This window comes from Staurois parvus, unplaced genomic scaffold (assembly GCF_062004578.1).
Source record: "Staurois parvus isolate SC_StPar_1 unplaced genomic scaffold, SC_StPar_1.0 ptg001090l, whole genome shotgun sequence".
Lineage (NCBI taxonomy): Eukaryota > Metazoa > Chordata > Amphibia > Anura > Ranidae > Staurois > Staurois parvus.
The window spans coordinates 3,577,501-3,594,098 of NW_028318886.1; the positions used below are offsets into that span (position 1 = coordinate 3,577,501).

At 39.2% G+C, this 16,598-nt stretch overlaps 1 protein-coding gene across 2 annotated transcripts in view; it reads left to right on the forward strand.

The window, feature by feature from the left end:
• The window catches only part of LOC149440370 (beta-4C adrenergic receptor-like), an 11,190-nt gene extending 2,750 nt beyond the window's left edge, over positions 1-8,440 (forward strand). The window contains exon 2 of one of the 2 annotated variants that reach the window (XM_089658731.1): positions 2,727-8,440. In XM_089658731.1, coding sequence (XP_089514857.1) covers positions 2,727-2,730 — 4 coding nt within the window. In that variant the 3' untranslated portion in view covers positions 2,731-8,440. The other variant, XM_089658730.1, reaches the window with a different exon arrangement.
• Positions 8,441-16,598: the final 8,158 nt, after the last annotated feature.

Genomic DNA, 16,598 nt, shown 5'->3' on the forward strand with positions numbered 1-16,598 from the left:
CAACTTTTATATTTTAGTCCCTTTAAGGCTAAGTTCACACCTATGCATTTGCAGTTGATGCATTTTAGAGGCCTATTGCTGGTGTGTTTTGTGTGCTTTTGATGCATGAGGTGTCTGTTGTCATGCAGTAAAACAAACAAAAAATGCATGGGCATGTTCATTTTTGATGTGCCAAAATCCCACTGTAAAAAAAATTCCTGCACCTTTCCAAAAAACCCCGCAATGGTGGAAATTGCATATATGTGAACGTGACCCATAGGAACTAATGTTAAATGGACTGCAGCTCGTTTCTGCAAATGCACTGAAATATGCACACAATGATAGGTGTGAACCTAGCATAAAGGAGTATTAAACCCAAAAGCAAGCATTTATTATATTGCAGCTTGCCAATTCCTGGATGTGATGGCTGAACTAGTTTTCTTTTTTGGCTTTCTTTCTTCTACATTTCACCTGGTGATCCAACTAGTAAATCAAGGTGTCCTGCAGATGTAGCACTTTGAGGGTTGAGACAAATTATTTACCATTGGCAGGGGTGCTTATAATCAGCTTTTATTTATTTATGTAAAACCTTTATCCCAAAAAAGAACAAAACTGTAACTGTCAGTGGAAGTTTGTCTTCCCTTTGTTAGTGTATCTAAATCTTCAGGTATTCCCCAGACTGACAATGCTGCCATCCAAAGGTGCCCCCTGTGTTCCTTCATTCAGAGTGGGATCACGCTAATATAGGAGGTGTGTTACTGCCCAGATCACCATGTGAAAACCGAAGGGAAAAAAAAGCCAAAGGCTAGGTTCATACCTATGCAGTTTGTGTTTGATCTGTTTCCGCAGTGCTTTTTGCATTTGTGACGTGTTTTTGATGCATTTCAAGGTTTTTTCTTGTTGCTAGACAGCTTAAAATGCAAAACGCAGCAAAAACAGCATAAACGCAGCAAAGACACACTACATTTTTTTCCGCAGCATCTCCATTGAAGTCTATAGAACCAAAAATGCAACTTTTTGCGTTTAAAAAAGTCCCTGAAAACGCACTGGGTGAGAACACGGAGATGTGAACGTGTCCCATAGGAAATCATGTTAAATGGACTGTAGTGCGTTTCTGCAAAACACTGTGGAAAACGCTTAGGTGTGAACCTAGACTAAAAAAGAAAACTAATGCAGCTACCACATCTAATGAATGGTAAGCTGCAATAGGTTCTAGTTTAAATTCACTTTACCATTGCCAAGAACTCAACAAGAGTAAAAAGCCAAAGTTGCCTCCAAATGAGCCAATGGCATGTAGCCAGCACCTAGCAGACATTTACATGTCAGCTCTTTGTGGGGAGTTTGTCTTCCATTGCAACAGTAAAGTGGTTTTAAACCAAAAGCAAACATTTATCAAATTGCAGCTTACCAATTCTTAGATATGGTGGCTACATTAGTTTTCTTTTTTAAGCTTTCAATCCTTTTTTTTTCATCTGGAGATCTGGTTGGTTGTTTTTCAACAGAACAAGCTCTCCTGCAATGTAGCAGTTAGAGGGATGAGACAACCCATTTAACACTGACAGGAGTGCTTACAATGATTAGCTATTGTTTGTTCGTGTAAAACCTTTATGGCCAGTTCACACTATAGAAACGCAGTCCAGATGCGTTTTTGCATGCACGTTTTTGATGAATTTTTTCCACGTGCCAGTGCAGTTTTTATGCATTCCCGTTCATTTTTTCCTCTCTCTTTTTCTTCAATTTAAATAGGGACATGTGTGTTCCAGTGCGTTTTTGGAGCATTCCAGTGCGTTCCAGTACATTTTTTATGCGCTTTACCACGTTCTAGTACAGTTCTGTGCTGAAAAAAATGCAACATGTTTTACTTTTTTTTCTGCAACCAGAACACACTGCAACTGCAAGCACTGATGTGAACTATGACATTGACAACCATATAACCTACTTTCTGTGCAATTTGGATGCAGAAAAAAGCAACTGAAACACATGTGGTGTGAACTGGCCCTTAGCCCTAAAGGAAAAAAACCTGTTGATGTAACTGCAGTGTGAGCTAGAGTTTGGCGCCAATGTGTTAGTGTGTTTAAATCTGCTACTACATTTAACACTCCCTTCCTCTCCCAGACTAACAATGCTACTGTCCAAATCTGACCCCTGTGCTCATTCATCCAGAGTGGAGGCACTCTAATACAGGAGATGTGTTACTAGCCAGATCACCAGGTAAAAACAGAGGGACAAATGCCTAAAAAAAGAAAACTAATGCAGCCATCACATCTAATGATTAGTAAGCTGCAATAGATTACATTTTTGGTTTTGGGTTTAATACCATTTTAAGCTGGGCAGACTCAGCTTTATTTGGGTGAAGTTCCCATTGCTCTTTTGTATTTGTGACAGGTTCTCTTTAGATTGTTTCATTTGACAAATACTGGATGTGATTTCCCCGTGTATGGCGAGTATTTCCGTATGCACTTTTAAAAGGATGCTAATATAGGAATGCACAGCAGTATTTTCATGTAAATCGGATATGTTGTAGTTTAAGGTCATGCGTTGAAGAGTTGATTTGTAAGCCATAAATCTGGTGCTGTTTTTCCCCTGTCCCCCTTTTCTGGGAACTGACCCATAGGGAGACACTGCTTTGCGTCAACCTGTCTAGCTAGTTTATTTTTAATGAAGCGTCCAGTCATTAGGCGCTGGTATGTTATTAGTTAAAGAGGGAGTTAAAACAAGCCCTGAATTTCTGTATCCTTGCCTTGCAGCTAGGGAACCCTCGGAAAGTGAATGAAGCCACTTGTTTGGAAGGCAGCTGCGAAGCAGTAGAGTAAAACAGCACCAGATGAGCATTAATTCCACTGGGACTGGTTTATAAAGACTGGAGGGGATGAAGCATGGAGGGGGTGTCGCTCGCAGCCACCAATCAGGTTACAGCTGTCTGCTTCTACTCCAAAGGAGAAATATGTCTGCTGGAATTGGATTGGATAATGCCATCAACACCATCACTTCCCTGCAGTGTTTATAAATCCTTCCCCTATGCATTTTGCACACGTTATTCTTGACTAAGCCATGAATTACAGCATTACATGTAAGTGATCTGATATGAGGTACACCTGTCCCCTGTACACACATTTGGAACTGTTATCTCAAACACTGGCCTTACACATTGCAATCTAATCTCCTTAAATTTAAGAACATTTTCAAATATGAGGGCCTACCTAAACAAACTAATTACTGTTATTTATATATATATATATATATATATATATACACACATATAATAGCTGTTCCTGCGTGTAACCTGCATGTAGATTCATTCTGTGTGAATGGGGCAAAATCGAATGTCCTCAGGCTACATTCACTGCAGATTGAATGTTAATGTGAATGGGGAGAATACTGCATTATGGCCACTAGATGGAGTAGAGGAGCATACTTATTCAATATGATACTCAGCTCCATCTAGTGGCCATAATGCAGTGTTTCCCCCTTTTGTTGAAAATAAAAGTTTGAATAGTGAAAGTACTGCATTATGGCCACTAGATGGAGCTGAGTATCATATTGAATAAGTATGCTCCTCTACTCCATCTAGTGGCCATAATGCAGTGTGTCCCTCTTTCATTGAAAACAACAGCTTGAATGGGAAAGTACTGCATTATGGCCACACGATGGAGTAGAGAAGCATATTTATTTCCTATGATACTCAGCTGCATCTGGTGGCCTTAATGCAGTGTTTCCCCCTTTTATTTAAAACAGCAGTATGAGTAGTGAAAGTACTGCATTATGGCCACTAGATGGAGTAGAGAAGCATATTTATTTCCTATGATATTCAGCTGCATCTGGTGGCCCTAATGCAGTGTTTCCCCCTTTTATTTAAAACAAAAAAGTATGAGTAGTGAAAGTACTGCATTATGGCCACTAGATGGAGTAGAGGAGCATATTTATTTCCTATGATACTCAGCTCCATCTAGTGGCCTTAATGCAGTGTTTCCCCCTTTCTTTGAAAACAAAACAGTTTGCATGGGGAAAGTACTACATTATGGCCACACGATGGAGTAGAGGAGCATATTTATTTCCTTTGATATTCAGCTCCATCATTTGGCCATTAAGCAGTGTTTCTCACCTTTTGTTGAAAATAAACAGTTTGAATGGGGAAAGTACTGCATTATGGCCACTAGGTGAAGAAGAGGAGCATATTTGTTTCCTATGAGATTCAGCTCCATCTAGTGGCCATAACGCAGTGTTTCCCTGTTTTTGTTGAAAACAAAACAGTTTGGGGAAAGAACTGCATTATGGCCATTAGATGGAGTAGAGGAGCATGTTTAGTTCCTATGATATTCAGCTCCACCTAGTGGTCATTAAGCAGTAGCATATTTATTTCCTATGATACTCATCTCCATCTAGTGGCCATAATGTAGTGTTTTCCCCCCTGTTGTTGAAAATAAAAGTTTGCATGGGGAAGTTACTGCATTATGGTCACTAGATAGAGTTGAGGAACATATTTATTTCCTATGATTCTCAATGCCATAATGCAGTATTTTCCCCCTTTCGTTGAAAATAAAAGTTTGAATGGAGAAAGAACTGCATTATGGCCACTAGATGGGGTAGAGGAGCATATTTATTTCCTATGATATTCAGCTCCACCTAGTGGTCATTAAGCAGTAATTCCCCCCCTTTCCTTGAAAATAAGTTTGAATGGGGAAAGTACTGCATTATGGCCAATAGATGGAGTAGAGGCATATACCTATTTCCTATGATAGTCCACGCCATCTAGTGGCCATAATGCAGTGCTTCCCTATTCATTGAAAGGAAAAAAAAAAAAAACAGTCTGAATAACGTTTGATTTGCGTTGACAGGGGAATGGCCAGAGGATTTCCATTCTTTTTAATAGGGCCCGATCACATTTGTGCATGCATTGGGGAAAATACCAGAGGGGCTTTTTCGGTGGATCAACATGTTTTTGGTCCCATAGACTTCAATGGCAGTGCATGAAAAATGCAGAAAAAACACACATCAAAATAACATGGAAAATGCATAGGTGTGAACCTAGCCTTAGTTGAATGATGTGTCCACCTTTGTCCCAGCTATGCCCTCCTGTCAGAGTCTCAGTCCTTGTGCGGAAAGAGTTAAGGCTATGTTTTTGAAGCTTCATGAATGCCACAATATTTTGTGTCAATTATGTGCATTGCGGGGGACAGTGTTGTTCACATGCTTGCATTTACGTTGCTTTGTGCCAAAATTTATTTGGCGTGTAGCATTCGGCTTTGTTCACTTATGCTTTGGTCTCTGAAGAGTGATCCGCATTCAGATCGCTCTGTAGAGAGCATTTGACCGGCAGTGAGGAAGTGGTGTTTGCTTTAACCCCTAACGTGCCACAACTGCATGCAGGGGGCTTGCAGAGCAGCTCCATTCGCTGGCATAGGTTGTGATCTCTGGATGGTAGCACCTACTGACAGCGACAGGGGGTACAAATCCTGCCGGAGCTGTGAAGCACAGCACCGTGGCATGTGTACACCCCCAGCCACTGCCTGTAGCTAAAGAGGGAGCGTGTAAAGCTCAGCTTTGTGTTTTTACTGCCCCCCAATGTCACATGTGAACAAGTCCTTCAGCTGGCTTTACCACTCCCATAACACCTCCATTCCTGTCAATGTAAATGCACTACAAAAGCTCCACAAATGCCTCACAATGCCCCTACGGCGTTTATACTGCATTTGAGATGCGTTTAGAAAGCGTTACCAGCGGAAATGTTAGTACAAGAATATATACAGTAGAAAGCCTTTGCAAAACGTTATGTAGCGCAACGCAAATGCTTCAAAAACGCATCTTCACGTCATGGGCACGTGAATGAGCATTTATGGTATCTAAAATTTCAAAGCATGTCCAAATGAGCCGTTATAGCTTTTATCTCTTCAGTACCTCCAAAAGCTGAAAAATCTCCCCTGACAATACTGCCCCCTGTTGAGTACAAGTGACAGGTGCACTTTATATTTCCTTCAGGTTGATGGGGTTTTCCTCTAGCATGTGATGTATGTATATAGCTTTGTATGTATTGGATCTTCATGGTAAGCATCATGCTCACAATCCAGTGACAGTTTTATCTCCATTCTAGTTATATAGGGAATTACAGCGAGTAAAGTGCAATGATTGTCACCCACATAGCATCCTGGACATGCTTACACAAACACGCACATACGTGTACAGCATTGCAAAGTGTAATTCATGTATAAATTGTAAAAAAAAAAAAAAAAATGTATAGAAATTAAATATCTAAATTATGTATATACAGTATTAATGGAGTAAATATCTAACAGAACTATTTTTATATATGTAATTAAAGGTGTACAATGGCACAGCGAAACGGTGTGTAATGCGCAAGAACATTGGAAAGGTGTTTCTAATGATGAGAGTGGAAAAGTGTGGGGGAGGGATGCTACCTGATCGGAGGTGAGGGAGGGTGGGGGCTTGTTCTTCTGCTTCTTATTCTTTATCTGTGCCCCACCCCATCATTTACAGGGAAGGCGAGGGCTACACGGCCGATTAAATGGCTGCTGCTGGGAGGTACTGGCAGTTATCCTCATAGCATCACATTGATTTCCAGGTGCCATAGTGAGATGACTACTGACAAATGGCTAAAGTAGAACTAAACAGATTTGTTTTTTCATGTTTGATAGGGTAAGGGGGGTTATAACCCCTATCAGTGTCCCATTGGAGAGATTTCCCTTCACTTCCTGCTTCATAGACAAAACAGGAAGTGAAAGGAAAGGAGTCCCCATTGGAAGATGTCCCTTTACTTCCTGTGTCATAGACAAAACAGGAAGTGAAAGGAAAGGAGTTCCCATTGGAAGATGTCCCTTTACTTCCTGTGTCATAGACAAAACAGGAAGTGAAAGGAAAGGAGTCCCCACTGGAAGATGTCCCTTTACTTCCTGTTTCCTAGACAAAACAGGAAGTGAAAGGAAAGGCGTCCCCACTGGAAGATGTCCCTTTACTTCCTGTGTCATAGACAAAACAGGAAGTGAAAGGAAAGGAGTCCCCACTGGAAGATGTCCCTTTACTTCCTGTGTCAGAGACAAAACAGGAAGTGAAAGGAAAGGAGTCCCCACTGGAAGATGTCCCTTTACTTCCTGTGTCATAGACAAAAGAGGAAGTGAAAGGAAAGGAGTCCCCACTGGAAGATGTCCCTTTACTTCCTGTGTCATGGACAAAACAGGAAGTGAAAGGAAAGAGTCCCCATTGGAAGATGTCCCTTTACTTCCTATCTCATAGACAAAACAGGAAGTGAAAGAAACAGAGTCCCCATTGGAAGATGTCCCCTCCTGTTCTCTGTTCAGGTGACAACCCAAACTTTGGGATTTTCTTTCACTTACAATTATAACGGTAAATAGGATAAGGAGAGGGTGATTGTCCCTAATGGGGACAGCAAAGAAAAACCCAACTTGTGTTCTAATCCCTCTCCGCTCTATACTAAAAAAATTGCCTTTAGTTACATTTTAATACTCATATCAATGAGATGGGATTTTGTGTGTAGCCCTGGGGTTAGGACCCAATGACACTTTTGTGTTGTGGTTCAGTTGTGTTTTTTCCAAGAAAAAGTGGATCAGTTCACATCAGTTTAGTTCCATTTTTCATCAGTTTACTTGTGTTTTTTTAGCCGTTTTTCATCCGTTTATATCAGATTTTGTCCCTTTACATACTTTTTTTGTCTGTTTACATCAGTTTTTTGTCCATTTACATCCGGTTTTCGTCTGTTCCATTTTTTTTAATGGAAGAAAAATAGTAATTTCTTCCATTCAAAAAAACAGATGTTAAATGTAATTCATGTATAAATGGTAAAAAAAAAAAGTACAGAAATTAAATATCTAAATTATGTATATACAGTATTAATGGAATAAATACAGTATTAATGGAGTTTACATCAGTTTTTGTCCCTTTACATATGTTTTTTGTCCGTTTACATACGTTTTTAGTCTGTTTACATCCGTTTTTTGTCCGTTTACACCGGTTTTCATCCGTTTACATTCATTTTTCGTCTGTTCCATTTTTTTAACGGAAGAAAATAGTAATTTCTTCCATTTAAAAAAACAGATGTTAAGAAGTGTAATTCATGCATAAATGGTAAAAAAAAATATATAGAAATTAAATATCTCAATTATGTATATACAGTATTAATAGAGTAAATACAGTAGTAATGGAATTTATATCAGTTTTTGTCCCTTTACACATGTTTTTCGTCCGTTTACATTTTTCATCTGTTTATATCCGTTTTTTGCCAATTTACATCTGTTTTTCATCCGTTTACATCCGTTTTTTGTCCGTTCCATTTTTTTAACGGAAGAAAAATAGTAATTTCTTCCATTTAAAAAAACAGATGTTAAGAAGTGTAATTCATGTATAAATGGTAAAAAAAAAAAGTACAGAAATTAAATATCTAAACTTTGTATATACAGTATTAATGGAATAAATACAGTATTATTGGAGTTTACATCAGTTTTTGTCCCTTTACATATGTTTTTTGTCCGTTTACATATGTTTTTCGTCTGTTTACATCCGGTTTTTGTCCATTTACATCTGTTTTTCATCCGTTTACATACGCTTTTCGTCCGTTCCATTTGTTTTTTAACGGAAGAAAAATAGTAATTTCTTCCATTCAAAAAAACGGATGTTAAGAAGTGTAATTCATGTATAAATTGTAAAAAAAAAAAGTATAGAAATTAAATATCTCAATTATGTATATACAGTATTAATGGAGTAAATACAGTATTAGTGGAGTTTACATCAGATTTTGTCCCTTTACATCAGTTTTTTTGCCATTTACATACATTTTTTGTCTGTTTACATCCGTGTTTCGTCCGTTCCATTTTTTTTAACAGAAGAAAAATAGGGTTTTCTTCCATTCAAAAAAAATGGATGTTAAGTGTAATTCATGTATAAATTGTAAAAAAAAAAAAAAAAAAGTATAGCAATTAAATATCTCAGTTATATATATACAGTATTAATGGAGTAAATATCTAACATAACTATTTTTATATATGTACTTAAAGGGGTACAATGGCACAGCGAAATGGTGTGTAAAGCGTGGAATGCACAAGAAAATTGGAAAGGTGTTTCTAATGATGAGAAAGGGAAAGGGTGGGGGAGGGATGCTACCTGATCAGAGGTGGGGGAGGGTGGGGACTTGTTCTTCCACTTCTTTATCTGTGCCCCACCCCGTCATTTACAGGGAAGGCGAGGGCTACACGAGGGCTACACGGCCGATTAAATGGGTGCTGCTGGGAGGTACTGGCAGTTATCCTCATAGCATCACATTGATTTCCAGGTGCCATAGTGAGATGACTACTGACAAATGGCTAAAGTAGAACTAAATAGATTTTTTTCATGTTTGATAGAGTTTTCGTCCGTTTACATCTGGTTTACATCTGGTTTTTTTTGTCCAATTACATCCATTTTTCGTACGTTTACATCTATTTATTGTCCGTTCCGTTTTTTTAACAGAAGGAAAACGGGGTTTTCTTCTTTAAAAAAAAAAACGGATTTTAACGGATGCGGACTTTAATGGATGTAAACAGATGATCATCCGTTTACATCCGCTAGTCCATAGAAATACATGTCCATTTTTTCATCCGTAAACGGAACACCTGTGTGAAAGGGGCCTTACACATTTCAGGGCCCAGTCACACCATATGGCTTGGGCTGTGATGGACAGGCAATGCATTTGAGTTCATTTCACACCATTGCACTGCAACAGTATGCACAGAAAAATTCAAACATGCTGCATTTTACGCAGAACTGCGATGCACAAAGATTAATAAAATGTCCATTTGTGGCATCCCAATAAAGTTGAAAAAAAAAAAGCAAACACTGTGATATATCAATACAAGGTATCGCCACTGTTCCTCCCTTCACAGCACGCACCAATGGTAAAACGCAGCCTCAGGTGTGACCAAGCCCTTCATCCCTAAGCTGAAGTGTAATCTTCTTATAGTTTTCCCTCCCTGGTTCCTCCCTTCCTCTATATCAACATGCTAATGACATTTTTTTAAAGCGGTTGTAAACCTCAGACATGAAATATGAACAAAGCATATCCCCCTATAGTGTGTACTTGTCTCAATCAAGAGCACTAAGTGTCATCTCTATCTGTTGCATCCTTCCTCTGCTATAAGCATGAGTCACCTTTGAGGAGTTTTCCTGACACCAAGAGTAAAATGGTGACAGGGGAGGGGCCTCCAGCAGATTGAGAGCCTGAGCTCTGTTTCTGTCTGCTGCGTGAAAAGGGGGTGTGTCCCTTCCCTCCAATCAGCTCTCAAGGCTCTCTTCACTGATCTAACTTCAGCTTTCCGCCTCCTTCTTTTCAGAGCTGAGACATCCTGTGTAAATTCAGCCCTTTGAATTGGGATGTAGATAGGAGAAGACTACAGGTAAACAGGTACAACCAGGGGCAAACTGACAACTCAAGGGGCCCCCAGGCAATAGGGGATCATGGGGCCCCTGTGTCCTCGCCCACACACAAAAAAGCCTATGAAAAAGCCAATGAAAGGTACCAGGGGCATCTCATGGGGCCCCCTACTGACACCGGGCCTTCGGGCAGTGCCCAAGTGCTCAAATGGTCAGTCCGCCCCTGGGTACAACTTATATAGGACGATTTGTTTCATCTCTGTGTATCGCCTGAGGCCAGTCACTTCACTGGGTTTACAACCGTTTTAAATAAATCCTTTTTATTTTCATAACATACTTTATTTTAGCCCATTTAACATTATCAGTGGGTCGCTGTTCTTCTCTATGCAATGCAGGCAGATCATGGCTGGTGGGAGGGGCAGGCAGCGTTCTGTACATAGCTTCCTGAAAACATCACAGCACCCTACTTCAGTACTCCTCTCAAGAGCGGGTAGCAATGATCTATATATTGACCTGCCTCTAGACAGGCCTTATGCAAAAATCAAAATGCCATGACGGGTGGAGGAGTGGGTATTGCTAAGCAGGCTGCCTTTGCACGCGGACCATCTAGGTTACACTTGCCTGTGATGTTGAGCTTCCAAGATGGAAAGAACTGGGCAGCACAGTGGTTAGCACTTCTGCCTGGCAGTACTAGGGTCATTGGTTTGAATCCCAACCATAGCACCACCTGCCTGAACTTTGCATGTTCTCTCTGTGCCTGTGTGGGTTTCTGCCATTTACTCTGGTTTTCTCCAACACTCCAAAGGCATACTAGTAGGTGAATTGGCTCCTGTCTAAATTGGCCCTAGTATGTGTATATGAATGTAAGTTAGGGACCTTAGATTGTACACCCCTTGAGGGTTAGGGACTGATGTGAATGTACAATATATATGTAAAGTGCTGCGTAAATTGATGGCGCTATATAAGTACCTGAAATAAATAAACTGAAATATAATGAAGAAATGAAATCAGATTAAGACCCTAGTCACACTTGACTTAGCGATTCCAGAACACCCGACAAAGTGCGAAGAAAATGTACATTTTGGAAACATGCTGCAAACACGCATCACTTTCCCGTCACTTTCCCATAGACCTCTACTAGATCAGGCGTTTTTTGTGCGTTTTCTTAAAGTGCACCAAAGATGCAGCGTGCAGGAACTTACAGAAAATGCACAAAAAACACCCAATCTAATAGAACCCTATGGTAAGGAAAACAAAAACAGTCTGTACACTGCGCTGCACCCACCATACTGCCCTTCTAGCAGGCTCTTCCACCTCTGCCTCCCCAGGCTATGTCATCACATACTGTACAGTGCAGGGCTTCTAACCCCGCATTGTCGGTGGTGGGACAGGATTGTGACCACAACCAGGAGAACTTTAGAGAGGGGTCTCCTGAGACTGGTCACAGCACAAGAGTGAGGAGTAAGGTATATTACAGCTGATCTTTCTACTCCTAGGCAGGGGCGGACTGACCATTTGGAAACTCGGGCACTGCCTGAGGGCCCGGGGTCAGTAGGGGGCCCCATGAGATGCCCCTGGTACCTTTTTCATAGGCTTTTTTGAGTTTGGGAAAGGACACAGGGGCCCCATGATCCCCTATTGCCCAGGGGGCCCCATGAGTTATCAGTCCGCCCCTGCTCCTAGGTGAAAGCGGGCCTTTATTCCTTGCAGCTTGGAGGCCTCACTGCAAGTGTATTTTTTTTTTCACCTGGAGTTGGGCTTTAAATATCTTAAAGTAAATTGGTGAGAATGTAGATGCTAATTCGTTTTAAAAAGGTGCAAATTCCAGGACTGTCATCCTTACCCAGACTTCACCTGGTGGGTCACTGACCCTGAAATAAACATGCAGCCACGGAAGCGTGGAAGGTCGGAAGTCTAGCCCTGCGTGCTCATTCCCGATCCATGACTCAGGCGTAGAGGAGCATCGATGAGAATAACAACCAGACTATGTTTTAGTTCCTGGTCTGCTTAACACTCCTAATTAAGTCACATTTGTGGTATATCAGTCTTTCAATAAAGGTGTCAACGTTATTTGGAAGATGTTTCTAACAGATTGCCATCCAACTCACGTCATCGTCAGCCACATGGACTGCACATGGTCATTACTAGAAATGAGGAATGTAAAAACAGAAGTCCTGCACAGTATGCACAGAACCATTCGAAAAAAAATTATATATATATATATACAGTGGGGATCGAAAGTTTGGGCACCACAGCTAAACATTTGTATTAATGTGCATAAAGAAGCCAAGGAAAGATGGAAAAATCTCCAAAAGGCAGCAAATTACAGATTAGACATTCTTATAATATGTCAACAAAAGTTAGATTTTATTTCCATCATTTACACTTTCAAAATAACAGAAAACAAAAAAATGGCGTCTGCAAAAGTTTGGGCACCCTGCAGAGTTAATATCTTGTACTGCCCCCTTTGGCAAGTATCACAGCTTGTAAACGCTTTTTGTAGCCAGCCAAGAGTCTTTCAATTTTTGTTTGAGGTATCTTTGCCCATTCTTCCTTACAAAAGTCTTCCAGTTCTTTGAGATTTCTGGGTTGTCTGTTACGCACTGCTCTTTTAAGGTCTATCCATAGATTTTCAGTTATGTTGAGGTCAGGAGATTGTGAAGGCCATGGCAAAACCTTCAGTTTACGCCTCTTGATGTAATCCCCCGTGGATTTCGAGGTGTGTTTAGGATCATTATCCATTTGTAGAAGCCATCCTCTCTTTAACTTCAGCTTTTTCACAGATGGCATCAAGTTACCATCCAAAATTTGCTGAAATTTTATTGAATCCATTTTTCCTTCTACTCGTGAGATGTTCCCTGTGCCACTGGCTGCAACACAACCCCAAAGCATGATTGATCCAACCTCATGCTTAACAGTTGGACAGAGGTTCTTTTCATTCAATTCTGTGCCCCTTCTTCTCCAAACGTACCTTTGCTCATTCCGACCAAAAAGTTCAAGTTTAACCTCATCGGTCCTCAGAACTTGTTTCCAAAATGCATCAGGCTTGTCTATATGTTCATTTGCAAAGTTCAAACGATGATTTTTGTGGTGAGGACTTAGAAGAGGTTTTCTTCTGATGACTCTTCCATGAAGACCATATTTGTACAAGTATCTCTTTATAGTGGAATAGTGTACCACAACTCCAGTGTATGCCAGATCTTTCTGGAGGGATCGTGCAGTCAAACGTGGGTTTTGAATTGTTTTTCTCACAATCCTGCGAGCTGTTCTGTCTGATATTTTTCTTGGTCTTCCAGATCTTGCTTTAACTTCCACTGTTCCTGATGACTGCCATTTCTTAATTACATTCTGAACAGAAGATATTGACATCTGAAAATGCTTTGCTATCTTCTTATAGCCTTCTCCAGCTTTGTGAGCGTCAACTACTTTCAGTTTCAGTTTTCTAGACAACTGCTTAGAAGAACCCATGGTGCTGATTGTTGGGGCAAGGTCAGATGAGTCTGGGCATTTAAAACCTTTGAGATTGACATCACCTGGTCTTCCCAGACGATGATTGAGAACAATCCATGACACTGGCAGGTCTTGGCAAAGGGGGCAGTGCATGCTATAAATTCTGCAGGGTGCCCAAACTTTTGCAGATGCCATTTTTTTGTTTTCTGTTATTTTGAAAGTGTAAATGATGGAAATAAAATCTAACTTTTGTTGACATATTATAAGAATGTCTAATCTTTAATTTGATGCCTTTTGGTGATTTTTCCATCTTTCCTTGGCTTCTTTATGCACATTAATACAAATTTTTAGCTGGGGTGCCCAAACTTTCGATCCCCCCTGTATATATATATGCAGTATGTAATATTATTATTGTAATAATATTATATTGTAAAGCGCTGAGTAAATTGTTGGCGCTATATAAATCCTGTATAATAATAATTATATATGTGTGTGTATATATATATATATATATATAGATAGATAGATAGATAGATAGATAGATACATATAGATAGATAGATACATATACACACACAATATGCAATATAATTACATATATATTATTATTTAATTTTTTTTATATTTATAATATTATTTACACACTTGTATTTACACACACATGTCTCATATATCTATCTATCGATCGATCGATCGATAGATATAGCTATATATATGTATATGTATAAAACACTGCTGGGATACTTGCAACAATCAGCTTAAAGTGGTTCTAAAGGCTCCAGGTTTTTTACTTTCATACATTCTCTGCATGACAGTAAAAAAACCTTCTCTGTGTAGCAGCCCCCCCCCCAAACACCTGAGTCCCATCCCGATCCAGCGAAGTCCACAAGAGCCTTGGTTCTCCAGGGACTCTCACTCCTGATTGGCTGAGCCACTGGCTTCTGCTCATGTCAATCACAGCCAGTGAGCCTATCAGAGAGGGAGGGGCCACAGCTTTCTGTTTGAATGGACTCCTAGAGTTTGGCTTGCTGTGGAGGTGCTGCTTTGTGCAAAACCACTGCACACAACAGGTAAGTATAACATGTTTATTATTTAACGTCTTCCATACCGGGCACTTTTACCCCTTTCCTGCCCAGGCCATTTTTCAGGTTTCAGCGCTCTCACACTTTGAATGACAATTGCGCGATCATACAACATTGTACTCAAACTAAAATGTTATCATTTTCTTCACACAACTAGAGCTTTCTTTTGGTGGTATTTAATCACCACTGGGGTTTTTATTTTTTGCTAAATTAACAAAAATTTTGAGAAAAAAAACACATTTTTCTTTGTTTCTGTTATAAAAGTTTGCAAATAAATAATTGTTCTTCATAAATTTAGGCCGAGATGTATTCTGCTACATGTCTTTGGTGAAAATAACCCAAATTAGGATGTATTTTTTAGTTTGTAGGAAAGTTATAGAGTTCACAAACTATGGGATAGATCTGAATATTGATCAATCCTGAAGTACTGACAGCCAATCTAATTTCTTGAGGTCCAAGAATGTCAGAACAGTACAGATATCCCCCAAATGACCCCTTTTTGCAGACTAGACAGTCCGACGTACTTCATAAGAGGCATGGAGAGTTTTTTGAAGTTGTATTTTTTTTGTGATAATTTTTCGGAAAATGAAAAAATTAATTACTATGGTAACATTATACTACTTTGGTCATAGTGTAATATGAAAAACAAATCTTAAAAAAGAGGAACAAAAATTAATAATAAAATAATAAAAAAATTTAAAATTTAAAAAGAAGTATCAATTTTTTTTTTTGTACTGTCACCAGTCAGTGTCACTGATCACCGCCACACCAGTTATATGCTGATTTTGTACTACACTGGTGACAGTATGTATAAAACAAAATTGGGAAAAAAAATGTTTTAATTTCTTCATTTTCCGAAAAAGTATGACAAAAAATTAAAACTTCAAAAAACTCGCCATGCTTTTTTATGAAATACGTTGGACTGTCTACTTTGCAAAAAGGGGTAATTTGGGGGATATCTGTACTGTTTTGACATTCTTGGACCTCAAGAATTTAGATTGGCCGTCAGTACTTCAGGATTGATCAATTTTCAGATATATCCCATAGTTTGTGAACTCTATAGCTTTCCTACAGACTAAATAATAAACACTGACTTGGGTCATTTCACCAAAGAAATGTAGCAGAATACATCTTGTCCTAAATTTATGAAGAACAATTATTTATTTGCAAACTTTTTTAACAGAAACAAAGAAACATGGGTTTTTTCAAAGTTTTTGGTCTTTTTTGTGAATTTAGCAAAAAAATTAAAATCCCAGTGATGATTAAATACTACCAAAAGAAAGTTCTAGTTGTGTGAACAAAATCAAAAAAAATTTAGTTTGGGAACAGTGTTGCATGACCGCACAATTGTCATTCAAAGTGTGAGAGTGCCGAAACCTGAAAATTGGCCTGGGCAGGAAGGGAGTAAAAGTGCTCGGTATTGAAGTGGTTAAAATAAATAAATAAATAAATGCGACTTTACTAAAACTTTAAATAATACACTTTAAACCTTTTCCAAAAAACTGTCACTGTAACTACCTATTAAGTATTGGCCTTTCATTACTTTTTCTCTTTATAAAAGTCAATTTAAAACTACATGTCACCCTATTACAGGAAGTGGTAAAATAACAGATCCACTGGCAGAATCTGTTTACGGAGTGGCTGTTTATGTTCTGGGGTCTAATTATCAATACTTCCATTGTCAAAATTCATACAACTTTCATCCAAGGTCCATATA